Source organism: Prionailurus viverrinus, chromosome C1 (assembly GCF_022837055.1).
Source record: "Prionailurus viverrinus isolate Anna chromosome C1, UM_Priviv_1.0, whole genome shotgun sequence".
NCBI classification, from domain to species: domain Eukaryota; kingdom Metazoa; phylum Chordata; class Mammalia; order Carnivora; family Felidae; genus Prionailurus; species Prionailurus viverrinus.
This window is the reverse complement of record NC_062568.1, coordinates 203,632,690-203,649,062: the sequence shown is the minus strand read 5'-3', so window position 1 is coordinate 203,649,062 and position 16,373 is coordinate 203,632,690. Positions and strand designations below refer to the sequence as shown.

The 16,373-nt window shown below is 49.3% G+C and overlaps 1 protein-coding gene across 1 annotated transcript in view; it reads left to right on the top strand.

The window, feature by feature from the left end:
• The window catches only part of KAZN (kazrin, periplakin interacting protein), a 165,350-nt gene extending 149,582 nt beyond the window's left edge, over positions 1–15,768 (top strand). The window contains exons 14-15 of the mRNA XM_047869742.1: positions 11,951–12,065; positions 13,902–15,768. Of these exons, the coding sequence (XP_047725698.1) occupies positions 11,951–12,065; positions 13,902–14,066 (280 nt within the window). The 3' untranslated portion in view covers positions 14,067–15,768. The remainder of the gene's footprint in view (positions 1–11,950; positions 12,066–13,901) is intronic.
• Positions 15,769–16,373: the final 605 nt, after the last annotated feature.

Genomic DNA, 16,373 nt, shown 5'->3' with positions numbered 1-16,373 from the left:
GGCGCAGTCGGTTAAGCGTCCGGCTTCAGCCAGGTCACGATCTCGCGGTCCGTGAGTTCGAGCCCCGCGTCGGGCTCTGGGCTGATGGCTCAGAGCCTGGAGCCTGTTTCCGATTCTGTGCCTCCCTCTCTCTCTGCCCCTCCCCTGTTCATGCTCTGTCTCTCTCTGTCCCAAAAATAAATAAACGTTGAAAAAAATAAAATAAAATAAAATAAAATGAACATTAAAAAATTTGTTTAAGAATAAGAGGCAAGCAATCCTTCCTGATAGCAGGATAAGGAAGAGGAAAGTGGACTCTTCCCATCTTACAGGCAAGGAGTCGGAGCTGGTCAGCCAGGGCACTGAGAGGCTCCACCAGCCCAGACCCCGGGCCCACCTCCCTGCTGTCACCTCTGCACCATGCTGCTTCCTTCTGCGTGTCCGTCCATGGCCCGTGCATCGGGTCTCGGTGTGGCATTTGACACCCCTTTGCTGAGAACCTGCCACAGCCCAGGGGAAGAGATTTCGGTCAGCTTAGGGGAAACAGAACTTCATGAGTTTCTAAGAAATTCTGGAGACCACCCCCTGTTGGTACAAGTGTCCCCAGCTAAGCAGAACACCAGTGGAGACGGTGACCCCCAGGCATGTGGTGAGATGTGTGGGAGGGTCGGGTGGGTTTATATTAACCAAGATCCTCGGGCTTTGCCCCAGGACATCTCAGCGGTGGCCCAAGCAGTGAAACTGCCCTGCCCATTGCCCTCTTGCTCCCTGTCCTTCTGTGGCTGACTTTAGCTTTCCGGAGAGAGGGGGCAGGGCAGGTGGTGCTGGTCCTTTGGGGTGAGCCCTTCCAGAATACTCTGATGGGGCGGAAGGATTCAGATGGAGAAACATCCCTGACCATTGAATAGATACCAAGGGCTGACCCGAGACTCCATCCCGGATTGAATCCAAGGCTTGGGGGGACCAGGTGACGGTTGTGGGAATAACACTTGGCAATTTGACTTGCAAGTTATCAACAGCAAAGTTCTGTCTCATTCCTTATTTCATCTGATCCTCGTCCCTAAGAAGGAAGCTGGATGAGAAGGGATCATTGTCTCATTTTTTAAAGTTTATTTATTTTGAGAGAGAGAGAGATAGAGAGCAAGCAGGGGAGGGGCAGAGAGAGCAGGAGACAGAATCCCAAGCAGGCTCCGAGCTCTCAGCGCAGAGCGCGACTCGGGGCTCAATCTCACAAGCCGCAAGATAGTGACCTGAACTGAAATCAAGAGTTGGACGCTTAACCAACCGCGCCACCCAGGCGCCCCAGATCATTGCCCCATCGTATGGGTGAGAAAACTAGCTTCAGAGAAGTGCAGTGGCCCCATAAGAGTAGCCAGAGGCCATGCCAATGTCTCCCAAGGACCCAATGGCTTTCCACCACGCTGGCAAGTTTACGGGGGTGCTGACGAGCACCTGCTCCCACTCCCCAGTAGACCCTGAGGCCCTGTGACCACTTAGAGAGGAGAGGGGGCAGGCCGCTCAGAGCACATCAGGAGGCTGCAGTCACCCCATACTGTGGCCCAGGGCCACGGAGTCAGGGAACATTAGCATCCACACCTGACCCCGGGAGAGGCACGTTCCCGGCGTCACTAAGTCCCAACATGACATCGTCTTCTCCCGCCTCCTCCTGTCTCTGTGACAAGACACACACCCACACGAGCAGTGTCTCGCATCCTCTCGCGGCATCTGCCCCGACACGCGCCTCCTGCTTCTCCTGATAAACCCCCGTCCAGCACCAACTGTGTGTCAGTCCTCTGTGAGTTCCAGATCTGGAGAAATAAACCAGGGGACAAAAAGGATGCAGGGAGTAGCCATGGTGTTCCAAAGGCATTTGCTGCAGCCCCGGAGCAGCCAAATGGAAAGTCTGCGTGGAAATAGGGGACTGTCCCCAGTGTCGGCCTGGAGGATGATCCAGCCTGTCACTAACAGAGTCAGGGACAGGGATGGGTCCTTCCAGAATGCCACTTACATTCTACTTGGATATGAGGTCAGAGATGGAGTTCTCTGTATTTTTGTTTAATGTGTATTTATTTTGAGAGAGAGAGACAGCGTGAGCAGGAGAGGGGCAGAGAAGGAGGGAGAGGGAGAATCCTAGGCAGGCTCCATGCCGAGAGCCTGACGCGGGGCTCGAACTCACAAACTGTGAGATCACGACCTGAGCCAAAATCGAGAGTCTGTTGCTTAACCAACTGAGCCACCCAGGGGCCCCCAGAGTGTCCCCTAGATCTCTGAAGCAGCAGACAAACTTTGTATCTTCTTACTCATTCCCGTTCTATGGCCTCATGACCCACAGTCCAGAGGTTGCCATTTTGTTTCCAAAAATGGAAGAATCGGCCAACATCTCCCTCTCCTCCTCCCTTCTCCTTCCCTCCTGCAGAGGCAGCTCTAGGGTGCGGTCATCAAACTACCACAGCCACTGGCTGCCCTCTGCCACTGGCCCGGCTCAGGGCCTAGCATTTGATAGCTACCAGGAGACACATACTAGGAGCCCCATTTCACAGATGAGGAAACTGAGGTACAAGAGGGTTACCTATCTTGCCTGGCTGGACCCATCAGCTGATAAACAGTGGAGCTGGGATTTAAACCATCATATGCTGCTTCTTCCCTGAAGCGTGAGCCGAATGACCAGACAACAGCGGAAGGTGTCAAGGCCCCTCCCTGAGCCCCTCCCAGGGGGACTTTTGAGCCTTTGTCCCAGGGTATAAATGCCCAGGTTCAACTGCAATAATGGAGGTTAAGACCTCTCTCTCCAAAATGTGGTTCGGTACTGGTGGGAACAACCCTTTCTCTGAGACCCCCAGGATGCCCCCGACAATGAAGGACAATCTTTCTGATGGGTTTGTTCTTCAACCCACCCACCATCTTCTTTAAAAAAAAAAGTTTTTTTAATGTTTACTTATTATTGAGAGACAGAGAGAGACAGAGCATGAGCATGGGAGGGGCAGAGACAGAGAGGGAGACACAGAATCTGAAACAGGCTCCAGGCTCTGAGCTGTCAGCACTGAGCCCGACGTGGGGCTTGAACTCACAGACCGCGAGATCATGAGCTGAACCGAAGTTGGACGCTTAACCGACTGAGCCACCCAGGTGCCCCCCAAATCTCTGATTCTTGCAAGGACACCAGTCATATCGGACTGTGGACCACTCGAATGACCTCATTTTAACTTCATTACCTACCTCCACAAAGAATCCTCTCCAAACACGGTCACATTCTGAGGTAGGACTTCATAATTTTTTTTTTAATGTTTACTTATTCTTGAGAGAGAGAGAAAGAGAGAGCATGAGCAGGGGAGGGGCAGAAAGAGGGGGAGACACAGAATCCGAAGCAGGCTCCAGGCTCTGAGCTGTCGGCATGGAGCCCGATGTGGGGGTTGAACTCGTGAACTGCAAGATCATGACCTGAGCCGAAGTTGGACGCTTAACCGACTGAGCCGCCCAGGCGCCCCGAGAAGAGCTTTTACGCACCCCTCTCTGCAGAACACACAGCCCAGGTGATGTACCTGCTCAGAGGTCAGGCCAGGCCACTCCACTGGTGTGGAGCCCAGGGTCCTATGCTGTCCTCCAGGGTCCGGATCTTGATCCTAGAGGCTCAAGGTCAAGTTCCATCCCTGCCACCGAGGGTCTCGTGAATCCTCAGGTAAGGCCTGACTTCTACCTCTTCTCCAGGGGGAAGCCGAGGGCCCCGGCAGCTCTCCCAAGCTCATTCAACGGCTAGTGTCCCCAAGTCAGGAGGATTTAACGCACTTCGATGCATGACAGCAAACCGCTGGCTGAGTGAGTTTAGATTTTCATGGCTTCTGCATTGGAACGGCTTCCCCACTAGACCCGGGGAGCCCCCGGCACCCACGGATCTGAAAACTCAGCTTGATTTGCCCTCCAACCTGCCAGCACCACCTACATGCCACCTCTCGCCTGCCTTAAACCCCCTCGACAAAGTTTGCCCCGGAAGCAGGACCTCTCTGAGGCAGCTTTAAAAACCCTAGAGGGTTCATTTCTCTTAGCAAGTCTGCCTTCATGTTAGCTTGGGCCAAGGCTCTCAGCTCCCGCGACCCGGATCCCCGGCTGCCTGTCAATCAGAGCCAACTCCTTTGCAAAGTGTTCTAAATGTTACTCTGAACCCTTCTTGTGGCCATTTATTGGAGGTCAGCTAAGCTTTGAAGCACGTTTTAACTAATCCCCGTTTTGCAGACCTAGAAACCAGGCTTCCAAGAAACGAAATGGCTTGCTCAAGGTCACACAGCCAATGAATAGTAGAGCCAGGATTTCAATCCTGCTAGAGCTCCGAGAAATTCTCTGGACATAAGCGGCTTGGGTCTGGCAAGGTTGACGGAGAACGTGCACAAGGCTCCCGCCAAGGCTACAGCCTACCCTCCAGGCAAAGGCTGAACGCCGGAGCCCAGGGGAGATGGGGGGGGGGGGGGGGTTGGCCAACATCTAAAAGTAAAACAGGGCAGGTGGGAGGACTGAGTTCGGAACTTCCAGGATTCTGGACCAGGATTCTTACCCCAACACCTCATACGGCCAGCACAGCACTGATAGTCTAACAGGGGCCGGGAGACTTCTTTAAAACGTTAGACAGAGGGACGCCTGGGTGGCTCAGTCAGTTGAGCTTCTTGATTTCAGTTCAAGTCATGATCTCACAGTTCGTGGTTTCAAGCCCCACATTGGGCTCCATGCTGATCATGGAGCCTGCTTAAGATTTTCTCTCTCCCTCTGCGCCTCTCCCCCACTTGCACGCACACAAACTCTCTCTCTATCAAATAAAAAAAAAAGGTTAGATAGTAAATATGTTAGCACTTGGCAACTGTGTCAAAACACAGACACTCGGTCTATATCAAAAATATATGGGGGAGGAGGAGACAAGATGGCGGAAGAGCATAGAAGATTTTTGTGGGTCTCGTGTCCATGAAATGCAGCCAGACCAACACGAAACCAACCTACACAGCTAGAAAACTGACTGGAGGATTAACACGACCACCTGCACAACCTGAACCACAGAATTCAGCAGGGACACGGTGCAGAGAGGCGAACTTGGGGAGCAAGAAGCCGCGGGAAGGGAGGTGCTTTTGCAGGCAGAGAGAGGACGGAGTCAAGGGTCGGGGGGAGAATACGGGAAAAGCACCCCTCCCCAAAAGCAGCTGGAGAGAAAGTGGAAAATTGGAAACAGCCACAGGGAGTGAACTAAAAGGGGAGAAAGGAGAAAGAAGAGGGTTTAAATTCCATTAAGACTGTAAACAGGGGGAGAGCAAAGGCTGCAACTCCCCAGCTCGATACCTGGCGGTGGGTGCTCTGGCGGGAAGGGCGAATCCCCAGGAGCAGAGTGGGGTCTGGGAGGTTCTCGGGCCACATGGGGAGAAGCGGTTCCACGGCCGGGAGGGCGTTCGGTAGAGGCTGTGAGGCCACCTGGACCCAGCAGAGCCCAGAGAACGGCCCCGGTCACTGGTGCTGGAACAAGGTCGTTAAGGGTGAAGCCTGGTGCCAGATGTGTGTTGCGATTTTCCATAATCCCTGAAAGGCTGCTGCTGCGCTAGCTCGCGAACTTTTTCTGGGGCGGCTGGCACCCGGCCGCAGTCCCTGGGCTCCGGCAGCAGCACAGTTTGGCGAACTTTCCTGGGTGCAGCCGGCGTCGGCCGTTGCCCGGGGAGACCCTCCCGCAGAGGGGCGGAAGGGGCCGAAGCCGCAGCCCTTCCGAAGTAAGGGGCCGGGGAAAACAGCCGCGTCTGAGACAAAACTCGGGAGAGAGCGACTGCCTGGGGCCTGGTCACGGAGAGGGAAGAAGCGGGGAGCGGTCGAGAGCTGAAGACAGAGGATGGGTGCGCGACTGCTGATCGAGGAGAACAGACCGGGTAGCTGGGTGGAGCCATTTCACCGCTCCCGCGCATGCGCATACGCACCTACGAGCGCCACAAGAACCCACCCCAGGAGGCTAGCAGCGCCATCTAGTGGAGAGCGGAGCCGTTACACTGAGCCCCGCCCAACCGGGCCAACCTCGCTCTTGAAGAACACACGTCTCACCGCCTGCTGAGTTTATGGACCATAAAGCGCTTCCTAGTCTGACTTCTAGGGGAAAACGAAGCGATTTCAGTCCTATTTCAATCTGGTAGCAAGTCCATCTATCCAATTTTCTTTCTTTTTTCTTCTTTTTCACTTATTTTCTTTTTCTTGAATACAGAAAGAGAAAAATTCATTTTTATTTTCAATTTTTACAAATTTGAATATTTCAATATTTTTCAAATATTTTTCTTTGTTTTTTTTTACTACATTTTTTACTTCTGTGTAAATTTTTTCAAATTCTATTTTACTTCCAACATTTATTTTAGTCTAATACAGTGTATTCACCTTTTCAAAGTTTCAAACGATTTCCTTTTTCTTCCTTTTCTTTTTTCCCTTTTTCATTTCTTTTCTTTTTCTTGAATGCAGAAAGAGAAAAACTTCATTTTTACCTTCAATTTTTATTAAAAATATTTTTCTTTATTTTTTTTTCTATTTTTTTGCTTTTATGTAAATTTTTTCAAATTCTATTTTACTTCCAACATTTATTTTAGTCTACTTCAGTGTATTCACTTTTTCAAATTTTCAAACGATTTCCTTTTTTCCTTTTTTTCTTTTTTCTCTTTTTTCTCTTTCTCGTTTCTTTTCTCCCTCTTGAATATAGAAAAAGAAAAATTCATTTTTATTTTTAATTTTTAATAAAATAGTTTTCTTTGATTTTTTCTACTATATTCTTTACTTCTGTGTATGTTTTTTCAAATTCTGTTTTACCTCCATCATCTCATTTTAGTCTACTTCAGTGTATTCATTTTTTTCAAATTCTCAAACGATTTCCTTTTTTTTCTTCCCTCCCATTTTTTTTCTCTAATCTGTCAAACCACTTTCAACACCCAGACCAAAACACATCTAGGATCTAGCATCATTTATTCAATTTGTGTGTGTGTGTGTGTGTGTTTAACTTTTTAATTTTCATCTTTTTTAAATTTTAATATTTTTTAAATTTTAATTGTTCTCCCTCATTAATTCCTTTTCTCCCTTCAAAATGACAAAATGAAGGAATTCACCCCAAAAGAAAGAGCAGGAAGAAAGGACAGCCGGGGACTTAACCAACACAGATACAAGCAAGATGTCTGAACCAGAATATAGAATCACGATAATAAGAATACTAGCTGGAGTTGAAAATAGATTAGAATCCCTTTCTGCAGAAATAAAAGAAGTAAAAAGTAGTCAGGATGGTATTCAAATGCTATAACTGAGCTGCAATCACGAATGGATGCTGCAGCGGCAAGGATAGATGAGGCAGAACAGAGAATCAGCGATATAGAGGACAAACTTATAGAGAATAATGAAGCAGAAAAAAAGAGGGAGATCAGGGCAAAAGAGCACGATTTAAGAATTAGAGAAATCAGTGACTCGTTAAAAAGGAACAACATCAGAATCACAGGGGTCCCAGAAGAGGAAGAGAGAGAAATAGGGGTATGTGAGCAAATCATAGCGGAAAACTTTCCTAACCTGGGGAAAGACACAGACATCAAAATCCAGGAAGCACAGAGGACCCCCATTGGATTCAACAAAAACCGACCATCAACAAGGCATATCAGAGTCAAATTCACAAAATACTCAGGCAAGGAAAGACTCATGAAAGCAGCAAGGGAAAAAAAGTCCCTAACCTACAAGGGAAAACAGATCAGGTTTGCAGCAGACCTATCCACAGAAACTTGGCAGGTCAGAAAGGAGTGGCAGAATATATTCAATGTGCTGAATCAGAAAAATATGCAGCCGAGAATTCTTTATCCAACAAGGCTGTCATTCAAAATGGAAGGAGAGATTAAAAGTTTCCCAGGCAAACAAAAATTAAAGGAGTTCGTGACCACTAAACCAGCCCTGCAAGAAATTTTAAGGGGGACTCTCTGAGGGGAGAAAAGATGAAAAAAAAAAAAAGACCAAAAGCAACAAAGACTAAAAAGGACCAGAGAACACCACCAGAAGCTCCAACTCTACAAGCATCATAATGGCAATAAATTCATAGCAAATTAACAAATTGATGATAAATTAACAAATTAACAAAATTGATAAACCACTAGCCAGTCTGATCAAAAAGAAAAAGGAAACGACCCAAATAAATAAAATCAAGAATGAAAGAGAAGAGATCACAACCAACACAGAAAAAATAAAAACAATAATAAGAGAATATTATGAGCAATTATATGCCAATAAAATGGGCAATCTGGAAGAAATGGACAAATTCCGAGAAACATATACACAACCAAAACTGAAACAGGAAGAAATAGAAAATTTGAACAGACCCATAACCAGTAAGGAAATCGAATTAGTAATCAAAAACCTGCCAAAAAACAAGAGTCCAGGGCCAGATGGCTTTCCAGGGGAATTCTACCAAACATTTAAGGAGGAGTTAGCACCCATTCTCTTGAAGGTGTTCCAAAAAATAGAAATGGAAGGAAAACTTCCAAACTCTTTCTATGAAGCCAGCATTACCTTGATTCTAAAAGCAGACAGAGACCCCACTAAAAAGGAGAACTATAGACCAATTTTCCTGATGAACATGGGTGCAAAATCCTCAACAAGATATTAGCCAACCGGATTCAACAATACATTAAGAAAGTTATTCACCACAACCAAGTGGGATTTATACCTGGGATGCAGGGCTGGTTCAATAGCCACAAAACAATTAACGTGATTCATCACATCAATAAGAGAAAGGACAAGAACGATATGATCCTCTCAATAGATGCAGAGGATCTGCATTATATTTGACAAAATACAGCATCCTTTCTTGATAAAAACCCTCAAGGAAGTAGGGATAGAAGGAGCATACCTCGAGATCATGAAAGCCATATATGAATGACCCAATGCTAATATCATCCTCAATGGGGAAAAACTGAGAGCTTTCCTCCTAAGGTCAGGAACAAGACAGGGATGTCCACTCTCGCCACTGTTATTCAACATAGTATTGGAAGTCTTAGCCTCGGCAATCAGACAACACAAAGAAATAAAAGGCATCCAAATCGGCCAGGAGGAGGTCAAACTTTCACTCTTCGCAGATGACATGATACTCTATATGGAAAACCTTAACGATTCCACCAAAAAACTGCTAGAACTGATTCATGAATTCAGCAAAGTTTCAGGATATAAAATCAATGCACAGAAATCAGTTGCATTCCTACACACCAACGATGAAGTGACTGAAAGAGAAATCGAGGAATCAATCCCATTTACAGTTGCACATAAAACCATAAAATACCTAGGAATAAATCTAACCAAAGAGGTGAAAGATCTATACGCTGAAAACTATAGAAAGCTTTTGAAAGAAATTGAAGAAGACACAAAAAAATGGAAAAAGATTCCATGCTCCTGGATAGGAAGAACAAATATTGTTAAAATGTTGACACTACCCAAAGCAATCTACATATTCAATGCAACTCCTATCAAAATAACACCAGCATTCTTCACAGAGCTAGAGCAAATAATCCTAAAATTTGTATGGAACCAGAACAGACCCCGAATAGCCAAAGCAATCTTGAAAAAGAAAACCAAAGCAGGAAATGTCACAATCCCAGACTTCAAGCTATACTACAAAGCTGTAGTCCTCAAGACAGTATGGTACTGGCACAAGAACAGACACTCAGATCAGTGGAACAGAATAGAGAACCCAGAAATGGACCCACAAACGTATGACCAACTAATCGTTCACAAAGCGGGAAAGAATATGCAATAGAATAAAGACAGTCTCTTCAGCAAGTGGTGCTGGGAAAACTGGACAGCGACATGCAGAAGAAGGAATCTGGACCACTTTTTTATACCACACACAAAAATAAACTCAAAATGGATGAAAGATCTCAATGTAAGATAGGAAGCCATCAAAATCCACGAGGAGAAAGCAGGCAAAAACGTCTTTGATCTCGGCCACAGCAACTTCTTACTCAACACGTCTCCGGAGGCAAGGGAAACAAAAGCAAAGATGAACTACTGGGACCTCATCAAAATAAAAAGCTTCTTCCCAGAGAAGGAAACAATCAGCAAAACTAGAAGGCAACTGACGGGATGGGATGGGAGAAGATATTTGCAAGTGACATACCAGATAAAGGGTTAGTATCCAAAATCTATAAAGAACTTATCAAACTCAACACCCCAAAAACAAATAATCCAGTGAAGAAATGGGCAAAAGACATGAATAGACACTTCTCCAAAGAAGACATCCAGATGGCCAATGACACGTGAAAAAACGCTCAACATCACTCATCATCAGGGAAATACAAAGCAAAACCACAATGAGATACCACCTCACACCTGTCAGAATGGCTGACATGAACAACTCAGGCAACAACAGATGTTGGCGAGGATGCGGAGAGAGAGGATCTCTTTTGCATTGTTGGTGGCAATGCAAGCTGGCGCAGCCACGCTGGAAAACAGTATGGAGGGTCCTCAAAAAACTAAAAATAGAACTACCCTACGACCCAGCAATGGCACTACTAGGTATTTATCCAAGGGATCCAGGTGTGCTGTTTTGAAGGGACACACGTACCTCAATGTTTATAGCAGCACTATCGACAATAGCCAAAGTATGGAAGGAGCCCAAATGTCCATCGATGGATGGACGGATAAAGAAAATGTGGTATATATATACAGTGGAGTATTACTCAGTAATCAGAAAGAATGACATCTTGCCGTTTGCAACTACGTGGATGGAACTGGAGGACATTATGCTAAGTGAAATTAGTCAGAGAAAGACAAAAATCATATGACTTCACTCACATGAGGACTTTAAGAGACAAAACAGATGAACGTAAGGGAAAGGAACCAAAAATAATATAAAACAGTGAGGGGAAAAACATACGAGACTCTTAAATATAGAGAATAAACTGAGGGTTACTGGAAGGGTTGGGGGAGGGGGGATGGGCTAAATGGGTCAGGGTCACTAAGGAATCTACTCCTGAAATCATTGTTGCACTATATGCGAACTAATTTGGATGTAAATTTTAAAAAAGAAAAAAGAAAATTAAAAAAAGAAAAATATATATATACAGGGGCACCTGGGTGGCTCAGTTCGTTAAGCATAGGACGTTAAGCATCCGACTTCAACTTGGATTATGGTCTCGTGGGTTCAGGGGCCCCACGTCGGGCTCTGTGCTGACAGCTCAGAGCCCGGAGCCTGCTTCAGAGTCTGTGTCTCCCTCTCTCTCTGCCCCTCCCCTGTTCATGCTCTGTCTCTTTCTCTCTCAAAAATAAACATTTTTTAATTATTTATTTATTTATTCATTTTTGTTTTTAACGTTTATTTACTTGAGAGACAGAGCATGAACGGGGGAGGGTCAGAGAGAGAGGGAGACACAGAATCGGAAGCAGGCTCCAGGCTCCGAGCCATCAGTCCAGAGCCCAACGCGGGGCCGGAACTCACGGACCGCAAGATCCTGACCTGAGCTGAAGTCAGACGCCCAACCGACTGAGCCACCCAGGCGCCCCAATAAACATTTTTTAAAAAGTATACAACTCTGTTCTCATAGCAAGCAAGGAGGCTTAGACGACACATAAACAACTAACGGGCGTAGCTGTGTTCCAATAAAACTTTATTTGCAAAATCAGTCGGCGGGCCGGCTCCAGCCTGCAGGCCGCAGTTTGCGAAATCCTATTCTAACAGAAGCCTTCAGCGCTTTAACACAGAGAAGGGAGTAGTGGGGTCACTTCAGTCAACAAGTCACTGTGGGGTGGGGCGGGGGAGACACAGACTTCAAAAGCAGGGCGGGGCGATTTTCCTGACGCTTCGGAGTGCATTCGTAGAACAGGGGTGCTTAGCACGCAGAAGATACGCGGTAAATTGCAGCAGGTAGGGTCATTGTCACCTGTGTGAGTGAGTGTGTGTGTCTCTGGGTGATGGTAGCTGACCGGGTCCCCCACCGCTGACTCAGAATGTGTCTCTCCCCAGCTCCTCAGGCATCCGGGAGGCTGAGCGTTTCGGAACACCCCCAGGGAGGGCCTCCAGCGTCACCCGGGCGGGGAAGGAGGAGAGCAGTGGCGGCATTAAATACAAGGCTGGCCGGGTAAGACGCTGACGCCTTCACCCGGGGCTCCTGCAGCCTGGAGAAGGTCTTTTTGTCATCTGGACCCATGATGCCCCCTCCCAGCTCCTGTCTTGGCTTGTGGAGGCGGACCAATGGACCAGGTCACAGATGCAGACGGGAGAGAGGAAGACACCTTCAACTGACCTGCATGATGCTTTAAGCCCAGCCCCCACCCGAGGCTTAGCATAGCATCTCAAAGCACAGGTCTCGCCTGCCTGCATCAGAATCACAGGCAGTTTCTGGGACCCACCTGGGCCTCCTAAATGTTTGTTTATTTGTTGAGAGAGAATGAGAGAGAGGGAAAGCAAGTGTGAGCAGGGGCAGAGAGAGAGAGAGAGAGAGAGACAGAGGATCCCAAGCAGGCTCTGTGAGCTCCGCTCAGAACCCGACGCGGGGCGCAAACTCAACCAACGGTGAGATCATGACTTGGGCCGAAATCAAGACTCAGACGCTTAACCGACTGAGCCACCCAGGCGCCCCCACCCGAGCCTCCTAAAACCAAGGGCCTCTGGGGTGACAGGGATCCTTGGTTGCAGCCAAGCCGTCCAGAGGGTTCCATGCACCCCAAACTCTGAGAACCCCCGACTTAGCTCTTGAACTCCAATGACCCGACCCATAGCGGCAGATTAGCCTCTGGTATATGGAAGGAAGCACGTGCAGTTTGGATCTGTTCACACAGACTCAGACTGACCCAGATTCCTAAATGGAAGTGTGTAGACACAGATGGCCCAAGTGGATAATCCAAAAATTCTTCCATTCATGCAGCAAACGTTTTTTGGATCCTAACTGTGTTTTAGGCACCACCCCGAGCATCAATGGGACTAAGCATGAATAAATTCTCTCCCTTACTTTTACCGTGCTCTCGGTCCAAAACGTGCAGTCTAGAATGGGGTGAAAATGGGTTTGGTGGGAAGGGGCCAAAACCTCACTCTTTTTATGTATGAAGCACAGGTATGTATACGGGACATGAACAGAAGCACAGTGTATCTGTGGGGTGAACATTTGATGGGGGGTGGGATTAGGAGAAAATATCGGAAAAGTCTCCATTTTTAAAGGTGGCAACATGGAACAAAAGATCGAGAAACACTGGTCTGGCAGTCGAGGGAATAAGCAGTTTCAAAGCGCCATCACGAAGATTATAATAGAGATATGTTCAAAATAAGAGATAAATACACACTGAGGGCCTGCTGTGTAGGGTTAATAATAGCCACCCTTTGCCAACACCTGGCTGTGTGCTTCACAGATCCAATTTCTACTCTTTGTGACAACTCTGGGAGAAAGGAACTTCTATTCCCACCTTGAAGCTGGGAAAACTGAGGCTCAGAGAGGGCAGGTGACTCATCCCAGGTCACACAGCCAGGAAGTGGCAAAGCAGGGATCCAAAGCCCAGTTTCTGAGTCTCCAAAACACGCACACCCTTTCTGCCACACCAGGAAGTGCTAGAATATTTCTTCCCGACTTGGGAATGCAGTCGGACCTCACGCCCCTGCTCAGACACTCTCGCCTCTCTTGTTACACCCACTCTCCATGCTCCTCCTGCTGAGGAGGGAGGTAGGAGACTTTTGAGGGCCATCAGACTATATTTGTCCTCACCCTGGGCAACCAATCAGTTCCTTCAGTTGGGAACGCAAAGCTCTCTCCGAGGGCTGACTCACAAAATCCTCTCGGGGGTCTCTGAGCAGCAGGAAGCACACAGAGAGGTTAGGCAAGTTGCTTAAGGTCACGCAGCAATGAGAATGGGGGGAACCCCACGTTTTCCAGATCCCAAGGCACCCCGTTCCTTTTTTCCTCTGACCTTCATCTCTCTCTTCTCAGCTGCCGCTGGGGAAGATAGGAAGGGGCTTCAGCAGCAAAGACCCCGATTTTCATGATGACTATGGCTCTCTTCAAAATGAAGATTGTGGAGACGACGACCCCCAGGGCAGGCCAGAGCAGTGCCGGCTGGAAGGCTACAACGGCCTCGAGGTCACCAATGTGTAAGGGACTGTCGCCCCACCAGCCCCAACACGGACACACCCGCGGAGGAAGGGTAGCCAGATGCTGTCACCACTGCACGTAGTGGCCGCGGGCCAGGGATGCGCCCCTCCCGGGCACAATCCCAGCAGACTGTCGCAGTTTCAGACGGGCGCTCCGAGGAACGAGGGGACACCGGCCTGCCTGTCTTCAGCGGGTTGTGGACCTGTCCGCTCAGTGGGAGGACCTGTCTGCCCAGCCTCTCTATAACCCAGGCCCCACCCAGAGTGACCGTCAGCCACTGAGCAGGCCGGGTGGTCCCCGCGGCCTTGAACTGAGCTGCCGCGGTTGGAAGGAGGCAGGCCGTTCCCCAAGAGCACCCTCCCAGAAAGCGCAGGTGCGGCTCCAGCCGGACACACAGCACCCAGCAAGGGCGGTGCCAGGGGCGAGCACAGCCTGAGGCTGACCAGTCGGCACGGGGGCCCTTCCAGCCAGCCTGGCGGGGCTCCTGGCTCCAGCACCTGTGCCCCCCACGACTGAGCACCCGGGTTCTGACTCGGCTCGCTGAATCTCCCTTGGGAGACTGCAAAATGGGGCGGCCACTCCCTTCCACCCCAAAAGCCATGGGGCACATGGGGTGGACGCGGAGAAGAGCCTTTTGCCTGCTCCCAGGCGCGGCTCCAGCGCCGGGAGGGTGCGGGGCGGGTTCCAGGAAATGCAGGTTTCCTGTCGTCAGGAGGGACATCCTGAGGACGGGATCCGGGCTGACTGACTCAGGCCGGCGACGACCAAGTTCGACAACGGGGTTGGGATTGGGGGCAGGGAAATGCTTGTCACTATTAACCCAACAAACCTGTGTGGTGAGGTCTCAGTCACCTGGAACGGGGGTGTGTTCACCAATGCCCTCATGGAGATGAAGGCTGGAGAGCAAAGTCATTGACGTGGTGGAGAGAACCCCCCGCCCTTTTCCTGACTCTGCCACTGTTTGGCTCTGTGGCTTCTTGCCGGTGGCCTCACCCCTCTGTGCCTCAACACCTGCATCCACAACACTTCCTGGTTCCCTTCCAGGGACATTGTGAGAATTAACACATGCTAATGTCTGTAACCCACTTTGTAACCTCTCAGGAGGCAGGTGGCAAGCAACCAGGCTAGAAGGGAGCTCTGAGTTCCCACTGACAGCACCGGACTGACCTTGAACTGGTTCTCCCCAACAGTGTTCCGGTTGGAACCACATGGTCTCTCTAGAGCCCCCAGTAGGGCTTGACCAAAAAGAGAGAGAGAGAGAAAAAAAAAAAAAAAAGTCCACAGACACAACTCTTGAAAACCAGTCGGATCCATGTGTTCGGGCTCGAGTCTGTCGACCTCAGCGCTGAGTGGTGACTTGGGAGGGACGACATGCACTGGAGTTCCCCTGACACTTTGGTTGTCAAAGCGAATCCTTTGTTGGGACCACGATGCTCGACCGCCATCGGGGCCATTCGCACCAGAGTCAATGGCAGGCCTGAACTCCCAAGACTTGAACAGGTGTCGGCCTCCGAGAACCGTCAAAGTACACGTTCCTCAGCCCAATGAACCAGTTCCCCCTGCGGGAAAAGCCTAAACCGAGGCCTGAGGAACTTGAGAGTGACCCTTCCTCCCCGATGCCGAAGACCACGGTTTTCTCTCTGATCTTAAGCCCAGCTTTTCTTGTCCATGGAAACCAAACGCCCAGCTGGTGGGCGGGTGGATGGCCCTCCGTTCATCTGATGTTTAGCCTTCTAGGGTCCCATTTCTGATTCCGTGGCCTTTCGGGGGGGGGGCGGGGCGGGAAGCTCTGGTATCTAAGGTGGCTTTGCTGAGGTTCCAAATTCCAGCCACATTCAGCCACACCTGGGGCCTGCAGCCCGGAGGGGGAAGTAACACGTCTTCTAACCCGATGCCACAGGTCACTCCCAAGCCAGCCTCCAGGCTGGGTGACCCGGAACCCTGGGATCTGCCTCTTGGGAAGCAGCAGACCAGGCAGGAAATGACTCCCACAGGGTGAGCAAGGGTAGCACAAGGGGGCCTGATTATCTGAAGCCAACATTCACCCGAGTTGTCGGAAATGGAGCTTGCCTTTCCCACCCCGCTCCACCCCACGGGGGGCAAGATGGGCAAGTGGACAGTATGGGGGGGGGGTCACCGGCAGGGATGGCATCGTCCCCAAAATGTGCAACATTGGGCCAGCAGGCCTGGGGCGATGTGGACAACCTCGAAAGCACCTTTCGGTCCAAATGATACCTTAGTAGCACACTCTCTCCCACCTGACGCCCCGGTCCTTGGCAGCCAAGTGACCGTTTGGAATTGGCTTTTCGT